Genomic DNA, 23,084 nt, shown 5'->3' with positions numbered 1-23,084 from the left:
TGACTTTGAAGTACTAAGAAATATAATTGGTATTACCTTTTAAGAATTATGTATTCATTTATTCATCCTAAAATTTTCTGATTAATTGTCTGACTGTTGGAATATTTTTTTTTTTTTTTGCTCTTCAATATCGAATTATAAAAACAGAATTTATGCTGTTGACAAATTTCACTTTAAATACGTAATATAAATCTTTACATTGATAATAAATAAATAGTATTACAGAATATTAATAATAATTACTGTAGACGTATATTAATTCTATATCGCACATGGTTCATAAAATTTTCTTTCATAAGTGCACAATTCATCTACATAATTCTCATTGAATATCGAATTACGATATATCGTACCAAGATATCATGTATACTTGATAATCGTAAACTGAACGCAGATCAGCTAGTTTAAATTCGATCAGAATATTTCGATCGGAAATTTGCACGAGATGTTATGTTTTCATTTTTGCTTACTTTGATAATGTTGTTTTCCAATCAAAAAAGAAAAAATTCTCATTCTAAATCTTAACATATTCTTGAAAATTCAATGAGAGGAAATTTGTCGTCAATCTAATACTGTGATACATTAACTTTCCCGTTTTTCTTTTTCGATATTATTCGTGAGAAACTTAAATTGATTTACTGTTGCATTTAATAATAAGTTAACGATTTGCTATGCACGTTTGGACACCACAATCGCACATGAGTCGAGAAGGACTTAAGATAAAAAATAAATAAAACAAATGAAAAAAATGGACCCTTCTCGACTTGCCAGGTTTTGGCGCGCTATAACGAAGCGCAAACTAGCCGTAGGTACGTCTAACTTTGGTTCTAACATTTCAACATTTACTCATTCGTCTTTTACCTACACTGATATACGTTATACTGACTAAAATCCGTTGCTTACAATTATCATCTATCACCTCATAGACTTAACTTTAAACCTCAATCTCATTCAGGCATCGATCTTACAGGAAATTGAGAACTGCCATTCGGATTCTGTTTGCGGATCAATTCTTTATTCTGCAGGATCAGATTTGCCTGAATTCGTCAAAATACGTACGCATCTCTTTTTTTGTTGAAAGAAATGTTTAGGTTCATTCGCTCTGGGCAGATTAAATTTTCGGTACCGATCAAGATTCGTTATTCGATATATTATAAGTTACACAATATTGGTAAAATTTTATTTCAAACTCTGGGGTTTTATAGGATTTTTGAATCTTTGATGTCGAATACTAAATCCGATTGAAAACCTTAAAATGACGGCTCCAATATGGCGGGCCAAAATCACTAAAAGTAATCCGCAGATTTCCATAACATTTCTTTCTATGATTTTTCAATGTTTGACATTCCAAATTCGAGATTAAGGTACTATTCTGAATTGAGTTTGGTTACAATTTTTTAAAAACTGCATCAACCACCGAAAGGTTGACTCAGTGACCATAATAACTTTCCATCAATTTCACCGTCTTTTTGTATTGATAATAATCATCGCTTGGTAACCGCATCTATATGTAAAAGTAGTTTTCGTAGTCGGCGTAAGCGGAACTAGCTGATACATGCTTTCCGGTCAAAGGTGTCGATGGCACGCTTTTGGTGATCTGCGAAACATGAGGAATAACGACACGGGATTGCTGAACGGGCAACATTTGCACGTGACCGCCTACGTTATTATTCTGATGAATTTGACGATGTACGTTGTTGTTGTGATTATTTTTGCTACTGCTGTTGTTGTTGTTGTTGTTGTTGTTGTTGTTGTTATGGTTATGGTGGTGCAGGTGTTGGTTGTGATGATGATTTTGCTTGTTACTGTGCAGCTGGAGCTTCGACATCGCCATCGTTATACTTGAATCCGAAGTCCACATACTCTGGAGAATAATGAGAAAAAGAGAAAAATTTGAAAAATACGTACGGACAATGAGGCGATGAACTGTAAGAGATATTCAACTTTGTGATTTATTAATTCGAATTTCAAATTTAGAAACCACCATCTAGCGGCAGGAAACATATACTCCACTAACTGACTCGCATTTAACAACAAAATTGGTTTTTCATCGTATATCTTAGTCTGCGTGGGCTAAATGCCAGAAAATATAAGTCCAACAGCTTTGACGATGTTTTTTGTGCGCTGATATTTGTAAAATATATCTCAAACGTGAATCAGCTTTTGCGCAATTCAAACGCTATATTAACCTAACGATTTTTCTTTACAGACAAAAAAAAACTACTTCCATGTGCCGTGCAGATCACAAAATTGCTATCACTAAACGATTAGAAAAAAATACGTAAATAAAAGTAGAAACGACAGCATAGTGTTATATTTATTACCTTTCTCCTGTAAGGATTGTAGTCAGGATTTCGTCTTATGCGAAGGTGCCTATCGATGGATGTCCATCTCTGTGTAACCTTGAGAGGTGAATCGTCCGGGTGAAGTTTTCTTTGGTACTCTTCGCCCTCGCACACTTCGTACAAAGAAAATTGCTCCACCCTTTCGCTCGAGCTGTAACAGCTCAGGAGCATCTGGATGAGCTCGTCAACTGTCGTGTGCTCGGAAACCAAAAGGCTCTTGTACTTTGACTGCAACAAAATCAATCAGCGATCCAATTTATAGCGGATTAGGAAATCAGAGAGTAAGAAATCAACGGTTCATTTCATTCCGCGTTTAATTGCGCAATTTTACAAGTTACACGCGGAGATTATGCGATTCATTCAACTCGTTTGACCATCGGTTTCCAGGTATGCGTCTAGGTACTACAGGTTCAAACGATGACTGAACTAATCTTGTCATATTTCTCCTTCGGGTCAAATTAGTTTTGATCAGTTTTGAGGGATGGAAATGATTTCATAAACGGAATTAAATCGCAAGCATGCAAACGGTGTCCATGTTGATTTTTCGCACGCGCGTGTTCATTTGCCTGTCAAAACGGATGTTTTTTCTTTACGATTGAAACTTTTTTTAAGAACAACCTTATACACTTTTTCAAACCTGCAGAAATCTCGACGTTTAAAAATAATCATTTACGCACTTTGCATACATCGTTATTATTATCGTACAAAAATATACCGCGTAGCTAGCTTTAAATATTTTCCAAGAAACTGCAGCGAGCAAGGCGTTCGACTTTTCATAAATATTTATCGGCAAGTGCCTGAAGTCGCTCTCCATCGGTTTGCGATAATAAAATTCGTAATTCCTATTGTATGATACATGCTGAGAGACTGCGGATTGGTGAATAATTTAAACGCAATCAATTGGTTACTCATTTTCAGCTCACGTCACCTCTGATCCAATGTATACACGAAACGGCATTATAAATGGATGACGAATACATACAACACACGTGGTCGCCGATTTTTCACTCGGTTTTCCATCTTCTGTCGACTGTTTCCCCTTTCTTAGTTTAGAGGGATTTTAAAAAGGGGGAGACAGCACAAAGGCTATAACCTGCTGCTGTTTTCATCGGGGTGGCTAGATTTACTGTTTCTGGGTACCGCGAGACACGGGCGGTGCATTGCACCATCAGCGAGACAAAATATACAAGAATTCCTGTTTTTAAACTTCCGTGTAGCTGCGGTAGCTCATACGCCTGTACGTATACCAAATGGTATTATGGGTACTATACGTGTATAACACGCAATGCCGAGAAATCCTCGTTATTTATTTTCCCGACCGTGCCCCGTAGTCAGACACGGATTACGCCTTACATACACACACACACACGTGCACAGCGCTCCCACGCAGTTTTTAGCGCCTCCTGCAATATCTGTGTTGTATATTATACCTTTCGGCCTTTTTTCTACCTTCGCACGTTTACACAGAAGGCTTTCTCAATCGGCTCTCTGTACGATTGACAAAGGAATATATATATACATATATAAATAAATAACAAGATCAAGAAGAAGTCGCCATCGAAAAGGTGAATAGAACGCTGGTCAGAGAACCAGTGAAAACAAAAATGGCCTTTACAACAATGAAATAGTTCCAAATCAGATTGTTCAACGATGTGAAAATCAATGTCGCGTTTCAATTACACGCTCGTAAATTTTATAATATATACGTTGTTCGATAATTATTATTACTACTTTTACTAACAATATTACTATTACTATTGTTGTGTATAAACTTACCCCAGACATCAATGCACTATCGTATATCTTGACCAGACCTCCTCGACGGGTTTGTAGCGAAAATCTATAACAAAAAGAAACGGACGCAAAAAATTAGGTAAGTTTAATCAGATTGAATAAGTTCGGTTGTGAAAAGTGTTTTTCAATTTTATTATAATACAGTTATAGTTTCAAGTCCTAAATGAGTAGACACTATTTCCGATTCACTCAATATTCAATCTGTTGTCTCAAAAACTGAAATTTTTTGATTAATACGATTCATAAATTTAACAAACAATTCGAAGTTCCGAGCTTCCAAGTTTGTTTAGTCGATCGAATTAATACAACAGGTTACAAATTATATTCTTCAGAAAGGGCAAACTGACAGGCAATCGTTTTTACGTTTACATTATTCTTTCTCAGTTGCGTTTGAATTAAAAAAAAATTTGACTCACCTCGAATCGCCAGGGGGATGACAGGACTGCAGGACTGCAGGGCTGGCATCTTCGTCAAGGGGTAAAACGGTCCGAACGTTTGCCCTCCTCACGGTCACCTCCATCGTGAGGTAGAACAGGCGAGGATCTCTGTGCCTCATTCTGTATTTGTTCAACAGGTTTTGAACCACTTCTCGACAGGTCGTTTCGTAGCTGATGCTTAGCGTTTTGTACTCGATATCGGGCCGCAAACAGTTCGCGTATACTTTGATGGTGGTCTAAAATCAGAAAAGGAATTGTTTTTTTAATGTTTAATCGGTGAGAATTTTTTCATTTCTTATGGTTGCATATTTCATCTGGAAACGTTAAAAACAAGTTTTATTGAGTCTTCAAATTATGTGGATCGTTATAAATACCTCACTCAAATTATCCGATCTTAACAGAGGTGGAAATTTTTTTAAGTGCAGTCGAGTCTTACAGCCAGAAATAGAAAATGGGGTGTTGGAAATTGAATATATTGATAGATGCCATCATATTTGGTTATAAAAGTTGCTATTCAACGTATACTTCATTCTCTAACAACTCAAAGTAATTAAACAAAGTTACGAGCAGTTGCCCCCAGTTTTCTGACCCGAAATATCCGTGTAATGTATTTGAAATGATCAGCTTATAAAAATTTACGACGTCATATTGCTCTAGTCACGTTTACACTTTGAATCCCAATATCACGAACATATCTCGACTACTTTTCACAGCAAAAACAATTCATTATGCGCTGTCAGCAGACAAAGGATGTAAAAAAAATTACAGTTTATGTCATCACAGCTAAAGCTGAGTTAACATCACAAGGATTTAGAAAATAATCCAACTTTAATTGGGTTCGACTGCAAGAAGTTAGATAAGGTTAGATTGGCTTGGAAAGGCGGGAATGAAATAAGTTGCAGGTTAGGTTAGATCAGAGATACAAGAATAAAAAAATTCCAGGTTTTATTAGGTTAGAATAGCTCAAGTAAGACAAAATTAGGTTAGCTTAAAAAGCCAAGACTGAAAAATCTGCAGGTTAGGTTAGGTGAGGTTAGGTTATGTAAATTTAGGTTAAGTCAGGGTGGAGAGAGAGAGAGGGGGAGAGAGACAGGGGTGAAAAAAATTCTCGAGACATCCTCGAGGAGGAGGTCGACAATTAGCCGCCAATTAACCGAAAGCGAGGGCTGGGAACGTGCTTTGTGTTCCGTGTTTAAACGCGCGACATACGCGGAAGACGCCATCCCCTCGCCTCGGTGTTTGGGTGTCGTTTTGCCGTCAACCCTTTGCCGACAAGCCCCGGTGAGGGTGAAGCCAACGGGTTACCATAAATAGGTGCGGATGACACGGGCCAGAACACCCTGCATGCACGCCTCTCTATTCATAGTATCTCCTCCTAATATTGCGCTGCGTGCCGCTCATCTTACTTCCATATGCACTTGCGGCCCAATTGCAGCTGTGCGTTGTGTCGGCCAACACGCGAGGAACAGACGGTAGCTCTTCGATACATCACTTGTCGCTACTCAAAAATGGGAGTGATATTCCATTGTTACTTCAATCGTAAAAACTTTCGAATCTGCAACGCTAAATTTTACTTCAGCAAGCCCCAAAAGTCGAAAAATAGTATTTTAAGATTCATCCGATAATTTGAAATTTGCATTTTTATCGTAGGATTTTAATTTAATGTATGCATCTGCATATTTGAGACGAAAAATCACTATACTTCAAAATTCATGTTTTTGGAACTGCAACTTAAAAATTGTACCGTTATAAAACACGAAGAAATTTATCGTCAGAAAAATCGATCACGCTCATTTAGGCTGAGTAAGTTTATTTTGAATTTTCGACATCAGGATCGAATTCGTCGAGCCGAAAAACCCGAACATCCGCGATTGCATTATAGAAACACTGCAGAACAAATCGAACATTGACTTTTGACTCGGTATGTAATTCCTGTTCCGTTCTCCACCGTGTCCCAAAACATCTTGCACGAAGTTAACTCGAGCAGAGCGTTGATGCGATGACGTGTGCAGAAAAGTAAGGATGACTCGAGCTGGGTTAATGAAACCTAGCCGCAAGTGCTGCACCCAGAAAAGAACACCGCACAACTTTTGTATCCTGTCTCTTGATTCCGCGTTTCTTAATCACCGTGATAAATTCCACAGCGATTATTATACGGCGCCTGGCGTCGCGGTCGCCGCAAAGAAGTCATCGTAATGGTCATCGACCAGTGCTCGTGCACTCTGCGGAATGAACGAGGCTAACTTTTCCACGCTCCACGCATCGCCGACGATAACGCGACACTGCCGGAGAGGGATGAGAGCTTTTTTCACGACCGCATCAAGGGTAATATATTTTCATCCCGCGTATCGTACGCTTCTTATCACGCCGAACAGATTACGAGCTATAATTATAACCACTTGTTACCACAACAGTGCAGTGCGGTCATTAATGTGCGGTAAATTTACGCTCAAGTCTTTTCGGACAATAGCCGCAATCATCAGTGCGGAGCTCGCTATAGTATCGACCGTTCGTTTTACCGCCGCAGAAAGTCGTGATCGCTTGTTTTGGGCCCGCTGTCAGTGACCGATCACAATCGGTACACTGAAAGAAGTTTTTAGTTCCGGTTACCGCTCAGTCCTTAAGTATTTTCATTTTTTACCACGATCGAAAAATACAGTTCTAGGTACAAAATGAAAATTAGTTGTATAGCTGTTACAGTATTGTTAACGATACCTGATTTACCGAATTTTTCTAGTTACTGTAACAAATGTAATTTTTCTCAGTGTAAGTTTGAGAGCACAAAAGGCGCCTCATTTTCAACGAGTTGTTAAGGTATCTCTCTAGCTGTAAATGGTTTGCTCGCAACATGTTTTAGAGGAAAGTTGTGACGATTCTGCACTGGCGGCAAAGCTGCGATATTAGTTTGTCTGTACAATTGTTGTTTTTCCGCTATAATTTAACTTCCAGCTGTTGACATGGATTATTGGGGTTTTGAATTTTTTACTGATATACAGCTTGCTCCAAAGTTTGAAGAAAGCAGCAGCTAAAAATCGAAAAATTTAGCACTTAGCTATTTTTGATTTGAGGAGAATCGTACTTGAAACGTAAAAGCGAAACTTTCAAACTTCGGTTTTGCATCATAAATCAGTCTGAAGGTATCACTCGCAAGTAGTTTACGGTCTTGAGGTCTCGAACTAAATGTCCTCTTTACTACTATACTTATTCAAAAACACAAACGTTACCAGCATTTTTTTTTTTAAATGTGAAGTTCAATTTTCAACTCGATGGAAAATCATCGATTAAAAAAATTGGAAACCGCCTAAATTTGTAGCGAAGGAAGTTTGATCGTAACAAAACGATTTCCCTTGCATCAATTTAGCAAAAACAACCTATTTTGAAAGAATAACCGATGTTCCGATTTTATGTTCGTAGTCGGAACCCTAAAACTTTGAATCGATTGTTTTGTTCTGTTTAAGATAATACTTCCATCAACTTGAAGTATACACGTTTTAACGATTAGTTTAAAACGGAACACCCCGTGTAGCATGTCGCCCTAAGTAAACAGCGATAACGCGTTATGCGAAAGCCGGGCTGCCATATCAGCCATGGCCGTAAACACAATTCCGTCTGGCATGGGCTGCTTGAAGGAACGAAACGTTACCTGCAACGGGCGACGCGGGACGTGCAATCAGAGACGGTGAGGCGTTCAGAAATTGCTCCGAATCGCAGGGTTCATAGGCGTGTTAACTTTGGGTTAGGCCCAAACCCAGCGGTGTCGTTTATATCCGCGCTGAGGCAGCACGTAGGCTTCCATGCAGCCTGCACTACGCTGAGAAAGGTGCTGCCTGTTGCTACCGAACAGTCCCCGAGCGGTCCCCGAACGGTCCCCGAAAGCGATTCCGTGCAGCGGCGCAGCTCTCTTCTTTCTTCTCTCTCTATTATCTTGAGGAACCACCGAGACTTCAAGAGTCGAAACGGACGTGGGCGACGTGAGCAAACGAGCACCGAACCGTCTGTTGCTTGTCACTACTGTCCGAGTCGAAAACTTTACACCCGGTGGAGATGCGACTGGAGACAAGCTGGAAAACCACGTCGACTATTTTTGTCCTGTGCGTTTTTTGAGTTATTTGTTTATTTTTGTTCGGTACTGAAACACTATACGCACTTCATCGACTATATTTGGATGGTGTAATTGTCGGTTAACCGTTTCAAGATGACAACAACATTTGGTCAATGATTTTCTTTAACCATTCTTTAACCATTTTTACTACATTCTCATCGGCTCTTTTTTAAGTTTTCAAAATCTCAACACCATTTCAGAATCCCCGCAGAGCGTAATTGAGGGATAATTCATTGTATTCATTGTGTCCTAATATTTTATTGGATGCCGAAAGTGCCTTGTTCAAAGATTTTTTCACGTGATTTCCAGAAACTTAAACAGAGAATTTGGGTCTCTTTTTGGACTACTGTTTTCAGAAGATTTCACGTGATCATTCCAAATGATTTTTCTCTTAGTTCATGAATGATTCGCACCATTCATATAATCACATAGGTATCCAGTAAGGTACGACTAGACTTGACCATCCATATTCTCTAATGATTTTCAAAAACTTTGAAGGTTTCAGCTAGTTGAAGGAACTTGAAAAGGTTTTCACGACTATTGATCAACACTTCCGCAGTGAGGAATGTTCAATTAAAAACATTGTCAAAAGTTGACTGTGACTGAAGTAAAAAAATATGACGGAAGAGAAATTAAAAAAAGAAACAGTTTGGATATCTGTTGGTACCAGACCCGAGGATCGGGCGCGTGCCGAAGAAAATGACCGGCGATCCGGCGTCACGGATATGAGCCATAAAGTCTGGCCTTAAGAGTTCTCGCAATCCCTTGAAATACGTGCCGCAGTATCGTAATCAAAAGCTTTCGCAGAACTAATTGGCGACGATTCCCGTTTCTAGATTCTGATTCACAGATGATCCTGATCCCCTATCTCGATTCCTCGTCACGATGGAGCCGCACATCTGCTTTTCGCACTATTAGTAATTCGGAATTAGCCGACTCTCGTGCTCTTGAGGGGATGAGCAAACAGCACTTGAGAACACTCGGCAGCCCGGGGTTTTTAGAACCCTGTACAAAAGTCTGGCGTACATATGCTCGGCAACTGTTTTTCGGTATGATGTATATCAGGTACCCTTAATTAATGGAGGTACAGGAGATAAACCCACACCGAGGAAAACCGAAATTCGCAAAGTAGATTGCAGCTTTCGGCCATACGTCGGTAGTTACGATGAAAATTCTTCCAATTCAAAAAGTTTTCATTGTTTTCTCAAGTCATATTCTTACTTAAATACTTGGAAGTGTGATGCAATATTTCGACCAAATGGATGAATCGACGCCATCGACAAAGTGACCAATGTACCATTTTTCAATTTGCGTCGACGTTGGAAGAAACTGATGGAAAAAAATTTACCGTTGAAATATAAAAAGAGTACTCTTGACTTTTTAAAGTAAAGCTACTCTCTCTCTCTCTCTCTCTCTCTCTCTCGTTCTGATTAATGAACCAATTCACTGATCTATCGATCATTCTGAACTGATACCGATCATTCAACCATTCGTTTCCATTGCTACACTACTGCGAAAGTGAAATTGTGTAATTACCGGTACAAGGCGTGTACCGCAGCAGTAATGTCGATCACTTCGAATGATAAGTGAAACAGCTGGAACTGAGAACTCGTACGAAGTTGTCCTTTGAGATGGTCTCGAAATATTTCGTATGGGGTCCATATGTCGCCACCCTGTTCACGACCAGTCGAATCGCTATAAAACGCGTGAAAATTTGTGGTTCCAAGGCGGAGAAGCACCTCTCTCGAGTTTCGTATGACCGCAACTATTTTCAGGCACTTTGAGGCTTCCAGCGACAAAACCGAGAGGCCAGACTTAACTCAGTTTTTTGCTTTATCTCCGATACGTGTTTCGAACAACCTGGACGATAAAATCCAAACTTGTGATCGTTAATGGCGTGAATCAAATCACGGTTTAGTGCTTATCTTTTTTATATGATTTGAACGACCTTTGGTGGTTTTTTAATTCTTCTCCCACATCCTTGGGTTCTTGATCTCTACTTTTTTAAATGTGCTTTAACTATTTTTATACAGCCGTACGAAACTGGGACAACAAAAGGTGCAACGAAGAAGCTATATTAGCCAACTGGAGGCTGAATTTTAATGGCGCTAAGAGGGCCGGATGTCCGCGGGAATAATTCAATTGTCATTTGTTAAGTCGGCGTAATAAGCGGCGACCCTCGGCCGCCTGACAAGGTCGCTTTTTAATATTTTCATTTTTCTATATTCATTTCAGTGTTGTTGTTCTTCGTTAAGGTTTTTTTTAAGCCTTTATTTCTAACTCCTACTCACCTCAATTTCACGAGTTTTACAATCCAGCTGCGTTGCGTTCAACGCGGGTCATTACTGACAATATCAACCGAGTTGACTCCCACGATTCATTTAATGTGTAATCCCCATGCGAGTTGCATGTTACGTAGAACACGTGTACACGTATAGGTATGTACCATAATATGCACGTGTGAATTTACGAGGGTTTCACTTTGTTTCTTTTTCTTCTCTATTCGCCCTGAATTAATACGACCGCAAAACACAAGGTGAAGTAAACCCTGGCATAGATTCGAAAGCTCGCTTTCTGACCACTCGGACAATGTACTGAAAATTACAGCAAAAATCCTTTAAAAGGGAAAGTTTTTTTATCGTTAGTTTTATGATTTCACTGTAACATTTTTAAACAATTGGCAGACGCAATTTTTGTCATATCGAGTTGGCCTGCCTTATGGTTCTTAAGTATAGCAGAAATCAAAACACATCCAACGAGCCCAAACTTCTGAATTTTCGACTACCCGTTTATGAGTTAGTACAATTTGAAGTTTGACTTGCACGCAACTCGCCTCACTTCAAACCGCGAACAGCGTTTCGTGCTCGCTCCAAAATTCAAAGGATACCTCGTGAACGGTCTGTCCGAATTCTACGATCTAGATTTCGCTGAATTTGTCTCTACGCCTTTTATCAGATAGAAATATAACACTTCAAAAATCCGTTGCACAAATAGCCGCCTCGAAATTTTCCAAAAATGGTGTAGCATGTGTTCTCAAAATAGTGTGACTTTGGTGGAAAAGACTTTCCTCTGACACGCATGGTACGACATTTACTTCTATGATGAAAATATGAATTATTTATCTATTCACCTACTTGAACATTTATCTATTCTGGGTGCCAAAATAATGAATAAATGTGAATCACACTGTAGGGACAAAATCGAGATACTATAAGGAAGAAATAAGGAATAATAAAGTATCAAACCCTAATGAATTGTCGTGGAACTTCCCATCTGTACACTAAATCTACATACATAAATACGATGAAAAAAAGTGATTTGTATCCTGCGACGAATTGATTGTGAAATGAATTGTAATTTGTGTTACAAGAATACATCTGCAGGTTTCACGGTTGACAAGTGGCGCGCCTACCAACCATTTTCTACCCTTTCCTCTCATTCTTCTTTATGAAAAAAAAAAAAAACATACATCTATATATCTATATACATATATATTAGAATTTCCATAACTGAGAAAAAAAGAGAAATACGAATAAGGGAGTTGGACAGCGTACAGTGTCAAGTAGACAATGGTCGTGCGTTCTGCTGACATTAAATTATGCGGAGCCGGAGAAGGAAAAAGAGAGAGAAGGATACGCGACACATGTCACGCTTGTAGACAAATCCATACATACGCGTGTACATACATACATCATCGAGGAACGCAGGCAGGCATCCCTGCAACTGACGATGAGTAGTAAATAGTCGCCGGGGTCTGACCAGTCAGTCAGTCACTCACAATCAGTCAGCTAGTCGAAGTTCTTTTTATGCTTTCGTTTCGTTTCATATTTTAACAAACCGCAACGTACACGCTGTGCATTGAAAACCGAATCCCCCTAACTGGACAACTTGGATAGTTCATTCACAAACTATGCGAAACCCACAAGCCGCAGTGTAATCAGTAAGATTTATGAGAAAATAATTAATTCACCGGTGGCAAAGGTGTGAACAAAAATTGATATTAGCCTGATATTCTGAAAGTCTTCGACGGTTTGTCTATGGACTATCCGAAATCTATAAACCATGTGAAGTCACTAAGAAATATGTAAGAATAGTTAATCGATTGATATACGAGCAGATTTTCATTTCACAAATCATATTCTTTGCACAATTTTGCGCAGAGATTCAGATGTGTTCGCAGTTTGATACATGCGCTGAGTGTATACCTCAGCAATTCCTGAATAAGAAAATAATGTTAGTGATGTATGCGATGGGGTTTTTTGGAATGGAGAATAACGCCGCAGCGGTGTTGCAGCGACATGTGTCGCTGTGTATACCCAGGTACGTGCCACCTACCTGACTAGGTATCTGCGTCTCTTCCTATCTCCCTATCTGTCGACGTCTTCAGCCGTACTGTGTGTGAATAATAAAATCTAGTCGCCCTCCATCTCTCCATGAATACAAAATCAGGGTTGAATGAGAGAGGGGAACGGGTGAATCTATTTTTTATCGCCAAGCAATTGCTGGGTTTTGGTTTAACACCGTGCGATTGAATTCTTAAGACATCATTTGTTGCTTAAACGTTAATCATAGTAGAAGAGTTGAATAAAATACCTTCGATTTGAAGTCGGAACTGGGACATGCCAGTAAAACATAACGAGATTGAATAGCCGAAGGCTGAATATATAAGGGAACCAAACTGCTTCCGTTCCTAGAAGCGGAATGAAATAGCACAGGATGTAAGTCCTGCGGTGAGTGGAGCCTGAGGGATTTTTTTTTCTTAAAAGTCCGCGTTTTTGTTTCTCTTTTTTTTTCCATTCCTTGTTTTTGTTCAGTAGAAATCTAGGCGGACACGTGCGCAGCCTGTCTTACATATAGTCGGCCACCTGAAAAGGAGAGGAACCCTCAGCGACGGTAAGTAAAAATAAGAGGGATAAAACGGTGGGCTGTGCAAACGTTGAGGATTATAAGTCGAGTCTGAAACGGTCAAAGCAGAGTACACAAAGAACTGAATAAGTCGTTCCATAAAATCTTTCCACCCTTATCGAACATAACTTTCCAAGGAGCGTGATCGCGAAGTCGCAGTTTGCTGAGACGAAAGAATCCGAGACGATAGATTGACTCTGCGTGTAGGAAGACTAAGCAACCGCAGTGGCGTCATATTTGATTCGGTGCCGCTCAATGCTGCACGATGGACAGAATTCGAGCGGAACAAAGTCATCGGAGCTGCGGCATTGTATGTATATAGACCTAGTCTACTATTCCTGGAGTCAGCATTTCGTCCGTCAGCATTGTGACAGAAAAGTGATCCGTTGATTTCTGCCGGCATGCTTTAAACTGGTGAAAATCATTTTCGTCGCGACTTATAAAAAGGTAAAATGGTATGGCATTTTTCGTAGTCCAGATCGTATGGTGAATATCGGTAACCATGACTTCTTCCATGGACTATAGGCGCTGGAAATGTTATTATACAACTTCACTGTTCTCATTCGAATGTGGCTCAACGATTGCTAAATGCGTTACTGCAGAAGGAGCGAAAAGCATTCCGCGTGGATTCGCGTTTCAGGATTACGTAGACACATCAAAGATGGTCTGCTAGTGTGAGTTGGAGTTGAAGGGTCGGCTCTCAGTGGGCGACGTGCCGAGTTATTGTTCTTGAGAGTGTCGCTTTACCTGCAGCTGTCGTTCACGTGCAGCGAAGTCCGCTTATAGATCGATGACGGAATGCTCGATACCGGTAAACCGAATCATGCGAGGAAATCTTATACTCTGATCGTCTTCGCGCGATGTGTGTGGGTGTCATCTGAAGTTGCATTACCGGCACGTATGCGAACATTGGAAAGAATATTATGCGCGTGTGTCAACTTGCTGTAAACAAAGGACTTGAGCTTCTGTAATATACGCCGTTGCAAAATCCCGATAAGTACTCCATCCTTGGCTTATTGCACCGCCGATGATTCATCCCAAAGAGTCGCAGCTTTTTACCGTCTGTCACGTCCGTGTTGGGTGACATGGATGGATTACCGATCCTGGACGGTCGTCATCAAAATCCGTAGCGTCGATGCCTGGATTCGTGATCTACGTGTTTTGGATCTGGTTCATCAAACTCTCGATGCCCGGTTCCGGGGAGAGTTCTCCCGTCCGCTCTTAACGTTCGGAATTGAAAGTAATAAAACCATTTTCTTTACACTGATACGGAGAGGAAACGGTGAAACAAACACTTGCGGATTCAGAATGTCGAATGGTGGTTATGAAGTTTTTCATTCGTTGCGAAATCTAGCTGGAAACTTATCGACACTTCAACCATATTCAGAGAAGCTACGAAACTTTCTTTCTGAAGAGTTACTTGAATCATTTTATAGAAAAATATTCCTTGTTTAGTCTCATCACTGTCACCAATCGGTGTTAATCAAGAAACTAAACTGGTACTCGTTACCACATTACCACATCTCCTTATTACTCAGTCTCCTCGTTCTTATTTCCGTACAATAGACGGAAATTCGTAAAGAATAATAAACAAATAAGGAGACAGAAGAAGGAATGAATTATTTCCTTAGTCGATTTTCATGGGAAAGTACTCCAGCCGACAACGCCGGCAACAAAGCCAACGAATTGCAAAAGTTGGCGTAGGATTTTGAGTAACCGATTAAGCATATTTTCCGTTATTCATCATCACCTTTTTCTCTTTAATTTAAGTCTCTGCTCGTTCTTTTTCTTCACTACACAAAGAGAGAAAACGCGGTTCCCGCTTGCGTGGGATCTCACCAGCTGGCATGGTCGCATTGTTTTTCTCGTAACGATGCGGCGCTGGTGTGATGTGCCCACTTACCGTACTGTGGCATAATCGCACGTCCCGGTTTACATAAGTCTCCTACAGCAGCCAGACGCCAGACATCAGAAACGCTTCTTACAAATGGAACATTGGGCAATCGTTGCTCCCAGTGGCCCAGATTTTTTTCCTCAAATCCAAAGTTCACCATTTTTCAAGTCTGCAGATGTCCTTTACTCGATGCTTTGTGACTCTGGTTTCGCCGGTGAGAATCCACTTCACGGCTTTCAACCTCGTCTTGTAGAGTGTGATGAAGTGTTGTGATGAAATTTTAAGTATAGTCAAGTCATTCGAAATCGTTCAGTTCCATTCTTCGTAAACGAAGATCGCTGTAATTGAAAACTGGTCATTCGATTTTTACTCCGCTCAGTAACTGTATGAAACACTGAGAAAATATTTCTTGAATACTAGATTCAAATGTAAACAGAAAATACGTATATACCTATTCGATTAGTCGAATATTCTTGTGTTAGGCATCATTGTTGTCCGAATGAAAAATCATCAGAAAACGTTAGCTACAAGAACAGAATAATTCTTTCGAATCAACTTTCGATGATAAACGTCATGATCATTTTGATGACTGTACCGTGAAAGGATATCCTGCATGAAACAATCACCTCCTTCTTCAAAGACGGCTTCTGGGCGGTCTGAATGGTTGTTGTGCGAGGAGGAAAGGTGGGGAAAAGGACGAGAGGTAAGATCCTTGAAGTACGAGGACAAGAGGGTGGAGAAGGGTGAGTGCTGAGTAAACAGCCAGGGTGGCGCGTGCCCTATTTGCCAGCCCGCACCACGTGGCTCTTCTTCTAGCCCTGCAGCGAGGGGCTGGCGTCACGTTCCGGCTGTGCCGCATGTCCTCATTACACCATGGAACATAATACTTTGATGGTAGATTCTTCTCCCCGTTCCTGTGGGTCTCGGGGACCCATATGGTCTGGAGAATGCACGCGAGGTACGACTTCCGCAGGAACAGAGAGCATGGGGCGTCTTTGATTTCATTCTCATTCAAATCTTACTACCGAGGAATAACGTCAAGCTGGTCCTCTTGTTTGATCCTCGACTGACAGGAATCTCGGCATGATACTCGAAGTATCAAATGTCTTTCTTTAAATTTCGTTCAGTTAATCATCACTGGTAAGAACACGCTTTACAGTACTGGAAGACCTACGTTCACTGATTGATCGATGGCGTTTTATTAGATTCTAAGATTTCCAATGATCAATAACTGTGATGTTTGCCCATTCAACCGTTGACGAGGGTACTCAAATTTAGGAACGCATCACTTGGTACAAAATTATTTAAACTCGTGGGCCATAATCGATTCGTGACGCTTCATCTCGAAAACTGCATTCCACAAGGGATCCTGAAGGGTATGGACGAGCTGGATTGAAAAACACCGCTGATAAATTCTCAGGTGAGTAGTTTTTCTTGCCTTTGTGGTATTTGCGAAGCGAATTATCCCGATGAGAATGAAGAGGATGAAATATCCGTGTAAAGTGAAAACTACACGGTTCGCAAGGCACGACGACTTGACCGAAGACCCATACCCGCCTGTAGCCAGTTAAATAATTAACCAAAGGCTGATAAAAGACAGTTATTTTGAGAAGTCGTTTAGTAATTATGAAGATGGTATTCTCACGGGGTTAGCAAGAATCGAGAGATTCAAGACAAAGTCCCTGTAGCAAGCATTCCCAATAATCGATCGAGTAAACACTTAAGGCGTTCAATCAAGCGTTCGGTAAAATGTCGGCTAGGTATGCAGGCAGCGATGATCATGAGCCGAGAGTTGAGACCGTGCAGTTTTTACTCGGCAGGTTCAGGGCGGAGGCGATAAAACAGCGATGAGGAAACCCTGACGCAGAAACGCGAACTGTACAAGGATAAAAAACCGGCGAAGACTTGACCTGACATGAGATGATTGCTGAATTGTCTACCGGAGAATGTGGTCGATGAATCCCACCCGAGAATATCTTCGATGCACTTTTCCATCTCATACTTTGAGATCATGGTCCGAGAGATCATTCGAGGATCGAGTTTCGAGAACTGAAGATGACTTGAGATTCTGCGGTTCTTCCTGGACCGAGAATCACCGGCATGACGAGAGTCTCTCCGTCTCGCTATTTCTCTCTTGCTTCTCGTCCTGGTCGCCGAAGCACGTGCCAACGACGGTTGGGCCGGCACCCTGAGCAGCAAGAACAGGATGTCCTTTTCAAGTGCACATTGTCCACCGTTCATGACAGGGGCTGCTGACCCTCCGCGAGTTCCGGGACTTCACCACGCGTTTGCCCCCAACTGGTGTGCTCTTCCATTATTATTCCCACCGGCGGAAGTGAGTGAGGTTGGAGGGCATCGCCTCTCTGCAACACCTGACGGCACGCAGGGTCTTCGAAGAAGGTTAAACGGTGTCGGTGGCACGTGCCGAGGAGGAGATTTCGCATGATTTTCTTACGCGGATGTGAGAGAGGGGCATTTCATTGCAGAGCGGGTAAACCGTATAGTCGACAGTGTGGACACTAAAGGCAGGATGCATAATTGGATCTTCCTCCGGGCGGCGGTTGATTGTTCTAAATTAGAACAACTCGTGTGTAATGCTCAAGTTCCCGGCACTGCTGCTGCTGTTGCTGCTGCTGATGCGGCAACAAGCTGATTATCACAGGAGACTAACAGCCGACTACGACGAGGACGCCAAGTCGTGACTGGAAGCCTGGAACGCGCACATCCGGCTGCTTGAACTACACCGGCGTGGCGGCAGCTAGCTAAGTAGACACATTGCCTACTCCGCACGAACGAGAAATAGACGCGGGATTCTGTACTCGGATTTTTAGTAGGCATTTTAGATGCACTGCGGTAACACGTTTTGAGTATTCTATCGATGGATCTTATTATTCAGGAAAGTACTATGCTGTGGATCATGTTGCTTCTCGCTTCGTGATTTCATATCGAATGACTGAAAACATAGTTCTAATCGTAAGATTGAAGTATATATTATGGTCAAAACTCTCAAAAAAGAAATCATCACGCGAAATATCTTCTTGCATGGAAATGCCATGTTTCTAAGTCTAAGGAAATACGTAAGAAGTAAAAGGTTCATCTCTCTCTTTCTCTCTCTTATCTTGAATATGATCACACAAAATCATAGAAGCAAGTAATTCAAGAGCGGATAAAATTGGGAGAGTCGAGTAACTTCAAGATAGTAGATGAAATAACTAAAATCAAGTGCACGAAAATCAAATTATATTTAATGCAACTCAAACTCAAACTTACATATCCTAGTGAAGGGAAGTGAACTCGTTTTTCGCTTAAAATACAATCCCCTTGAAAAATAAAACAAAATCATAAAGTAAAAGCAATTGAAAGCATAAATATCTACAGGAAAACGAAAAAAAAAAATCTGCAAAAGTCATAAATTACGAATTGTGTTCACCCTGAGGATATTTCCAAATATATCCACGCGAAACGTGACTTAGCGTCAGCTACTCAATGCCAAGATGTATAATAAATTTATTCATAGAATGAATTTGTTCTCGCTTGAAACGACTGCAGGGGGACAAAACTGCAGTAGCAGCACCTGCAGCCACGGTTATAGGTAAAGGTGATAAATATAATCTGAACATAGTAGGTGTTCCTAGTACTCAAGTCGAGATAAGATTATCGGTCAACTCTCGTCTACAGGCCGAAATATTCGTTCGTACTCGATGGTGTTTGCTTCTAGACTTTTCTGGTAACGCGCGGTGTTGTAGATTTATTATAGCTCAAGAATAAGGAGAAGGAGTAGGAGGTCATGGCGGTGACGAGAACGATCGTTTGACCCACGTCACTAATTGACTTCACTTGACGCTTCAATGCGTATAAGTCAAACCTGATGCTCCACCATCCAATCGGGTAATTCGACCATGTACAATACTGTAGTGAAAAAAGCAGAAAACAGTGGAAACCATGTATAGGTATCAGCTAGTGTTAGTCATTTTGGGATAAAAGAGGTAGATCCTTTTAAGATCGACTCCCAACAAGTCATCATCGAACTCTGAGTTTTGATAGTACGATCACGTTAAGTTACACTTCAGGGACTCTACTATTGTCACTCAGGTGATTCGAGGAAATGTCTCCTGCAGAACAAATGTCGTTCAAACTTGAACTTTGGGCGACAAGATTATTCCAGGCACTGGACAGAGACAAGATCTAAGAACGAGGCTGGCGCCAAGTGTTGTTACGTTGTTGAGCACATTCACTATGAATAATATGATACTCTGCACCACTCGAACACATGTGGTTTAAATACACTGTTGATTGCCACTATGACGAGTACGCCATCGTTCCGATCACGAACTCTGGCCCAATGCAGCAGACGAACTACAGTGAAGAGAAAAGTGCTTGTTCATTGTCCAAGCTGTGCTCTTAGGATTGAGATTTATGCCGGACTTTCAACCTTTTGGCACTGTATACTTTTGTCGTCGAATGGTTATCGCGAAGAACGCAGGTGTTGGAAAAAGAAGAAACCGATCATACTCCTGAACGCTTTAATCAAGGACACAGTGTCTTGTAATGACAAAGTGAAAAAGTTCCGTTCGCACTTGCGCTTCATGTGCCATTTTCGGTACTCCAAATTTAAGTTTAGAATATCGTGAGCGCGGTATTAGGGTAAAAATGATGAACATGCGGCAGATGCATGATCTGCAGTGTGTATGGAGAAGAGGAGGAAGAGGATGCAGGGAAGTGACGGTAAATAGGATGCAGCGTGTTTGTTCATACGGTAGAAACCGGATGGGCATGTGATCACTGACCGACCGGATCACTCAGTCGGTCTCTTTTGACCGGAAATGACCGGAAAGAAGTTTAGGCACAGCGTTGGGGTTCGGTAAGAGAGGAAGCGAGAGAGAGAGAAAAAGAAATGCAAATGGTGCCTGCATTTACTGAGACGTAATTATTGCGCACAGTAACCCACACATTTCTCGCTATTCCGTGAACCATTTCCGGTACTCCACTCTCAGCGTCATCGTGCGCATCTCTCACCTGTTTCGATTGATCCTCGCGATTATTCTTCACGAACAGAGCAGAAGCGGAAACGGTGAAATTGCGGTACTTGAAAAAACCGTTTCGGAGAAGAGACGAGACGAGCAAGAAAAAAATTTAAAAGAAACGACGAAGAAGAAGAATTAGTGAAATTAGTGAAACGGAGACAAGAATCTCGGTTTAATCTGGATAATGAATTAGCCGGAGACGGCTATTTTCGCTATGCACGTAAATTGTTGTTTATCTCCATTGTACCCGAGAGAATGAAAGAAAAAAAGACGTAATATAAAACAACGAATCTACCTGGTATCTTTTTTCAACTCAACAGAATAGTAAACTAGAACTAGCAACGTCAAAATATGAAGCAAGAAAAAGGAGATGTTGTTGAAACGAAACTTAAAGAGTACGAGATAGAGAGAGAGAGAGAAGAGAATATATCTTAAGATGCTTTGTTACTTCTTAATTTCTTGTTACTCGGGACTGTTGCGGAACTTTTTGCAATCATGAGCAAAGAGGCTCAGAGATAATTAGTACCAGTATCCATGTGTGTTTCTCTATGTATGCCAAGTTATCAGATTGTTTTTAATAACCCAAAGTGTCCCACGTATCATGTGACTACACTCTAGGTACATGGGTATTAATTTTGATGTTCTTCTCTCTTCAATCTACCAGAATAATATTTTGTTTTCTCAAATTTTTGTGCCTTTCATGAAAAGTCAATTAGAGTTTGAAAAAATTGGCAATTTAACTGGAATCTAATTATTGTAGCCATAGTGTGAGTTCTCCATATTTTTGTATGTGAGACTACTTCCTAGTATTGGTGCAGTTCTTAACACTTTCACTGCTAATAACTTAATCATTTGCAAAAGTAAAAAAAAAAAAAAAAAAAAATAAGAAATTAATTTACGATTCTGCGCGACGGTTTACATGCCTGCCAAAACAGCACCTGTGTATGCTCGAAGCTTTAGGATAAAAAGAAAATCCTAACCACTCTAACCTAACAATTCATTTCTCGGCAATGTTCCGTGTAGTTTGCAGTGGAAAACCCGTTCGTTCTCAACGTAAACATCGTTCCTTTTCGCACGTACCTTAACCTGACGTGTTTAGCAAACACCCTCTGAGATACGTTGACGACAACGACGCTTTATCCTGCAAATATCCTGCGGTTCTGCAATGAGCGCATAAACCGGCGATAGCGGCGTGCGGGCAGCCATATTGCTGCGAGACACTCCTCAAACGGAATGAAAAGTCCTGAATAGTGATCAGTGTGTGCGTCTCAGACTGAGAGCAGCGAGGTCATCGATGATGATCGGTAACTGGTGCTGCAATTACCGGAAACTAGAATTTGCGTTAGGTTGGGTCAAGTTAAGTTACGCAATGTATACAGGACGCTCTCTTCTCTCGTCATGAAGCCTTCCACTGTGGGATGAAACGCTTTATTCAATATACCGGATTCATCTGAGTAGACAGAGAGATAAGAATCCAATCTTAAAATGTCATTAAAATTTACGTTAACATCAACTCGTAGTTTAAATAAACTTGCATTAGTGTCATTTTGATCGTAAGTGGGATGAAATCACCGTTCTTGGAATCGGAAAAACCGTAAATTGAGGTTAAAAACGAACGTAAAGTCACGCAGATTATTTTGCCATAGTAACTTACTTGAGTTTTTCACGTACCTTCAGTTGCGTTGCAAGTCTAACAATAAGACAGGAATTGGCTAGTGAAGAAAACCTGCGCCCTACACAGTTCAAATTACCTTCATCGTAACCAGTGAAAATAAACCTCTGGTGTACGCAAAACTCAAAGCTTTAGAGTGGAGACAAGCGTTCTGGATAAGATAAACACAAAGCAAAAGAACAATCCCAGTCCAACCTAACCTAAATTGATAAAATACTTTCTGAAATGATTTATTCGATTAAGCTTGATCGCCAGCTTCGATGGTTCAATGATTCTTGAGCAATTCGCGGTTGGCGCGACGGCCTCGAAGTTTCTACAACCTAACCTACGTCAACGTTACTCCAACTTAACGTAACCTAACCTTACCTCACCTCACATAATGGAAAGAGTTGGAGGAGTTGGATAGGCAGAGAAGAGTTTGCGGATACGGCTCGTTCCTGCGGCCTAGCCGACTAGTGAGGAACTCGACACGCTGCGCTAACCTCAACCTCAACCCTTCTCGTATACCGATGCAGTGTGCAGTTTCTTTGGCTCGTTTTAATCCTGCAATAATCACAGCGCCTGCGCTCTTCGTCCTCTGTATTAATGACAGCTAAGATGGCGAGAAAATCTGAATCCTCTTTACCTCAAGGCATTCAGTTAATCCGCTGCATAGTTCATAAAACAAGAATGTTGAGTATAAATGAAGGGTATTGCTCGTTTTCAAATTTTTTCTTACAACTTTCATCGTGGTTCGCACAGTATTGAAAACGTTCTTTGTTTTTTTTTCTGTACGAGACGCAGATGAACGATTTGGTCGAATTTAGCCGAATCGAATATCTCGACAACAACGATCATAACTATAACCGCAATGCACAGTGTATCGAAAGATCGAAATTCGAATGAATCACGCGATCGCAAATTTCCCCATC

At 40.8% G+C, this 23,084-nt stretch overlaps 1 protein-coding gene across 1 annotated transcript in view; it reads right to left on the bottom strand.

Annotated features, from left to right (window-relative positions):
* Nucleotides 1-591: 591 nt before the first annotated feature.
* Nucleotides 592-23,084, bottom strand: part of LOC124182460 (putative uncharacterized protein DDB_G0277255) — a 34,274-nt gene continuing 11,781 nt past the window's right edge. The window contains exons 3-6 of the mRNA XM_046569773.1: nt 4,556-4,812; nt 4,122-4,185; nt 2,325-2,573; nt 592-1,864 (exon numbers count right to left, since the gene is read on the bottom strand). Coding sequence (XP_046425729.1) covers nt 1,505-1,864; nt 2,325-2,573; nt 4,122-4,185; nt 4,556-4,812 — 930 coding nt within the window. The 3' untranslated portion in view covers nt 592-1,504. The remainder of the gene's footprint in view (nt 1,865-2,324; nt 2,574-4,121; nt 4,186-4,555; nt 4,813-23,084) is intronic.

The sequence above is a fragment of the Neodiprion fabricii genome, chromosome 5 (assembly GCF_021155785.1).
Source record: "Neodiprion fabricii isolate iyNeoFabr1 chromosome 5, iyNeoFabr1.1, whole genome shotgun sequence".
In the NCBI taxonomy this organism is placed as follows: domain Eukaryota; kingdom Metazoa; phylum Arthropoda; class Insecta; order Hymenoptera; family Diprionidae; genus Neodiprion; species Neodiprion fabricii.
This window is presented reverse-complemented; position numbering and strand designations above follow the sequence as displayed.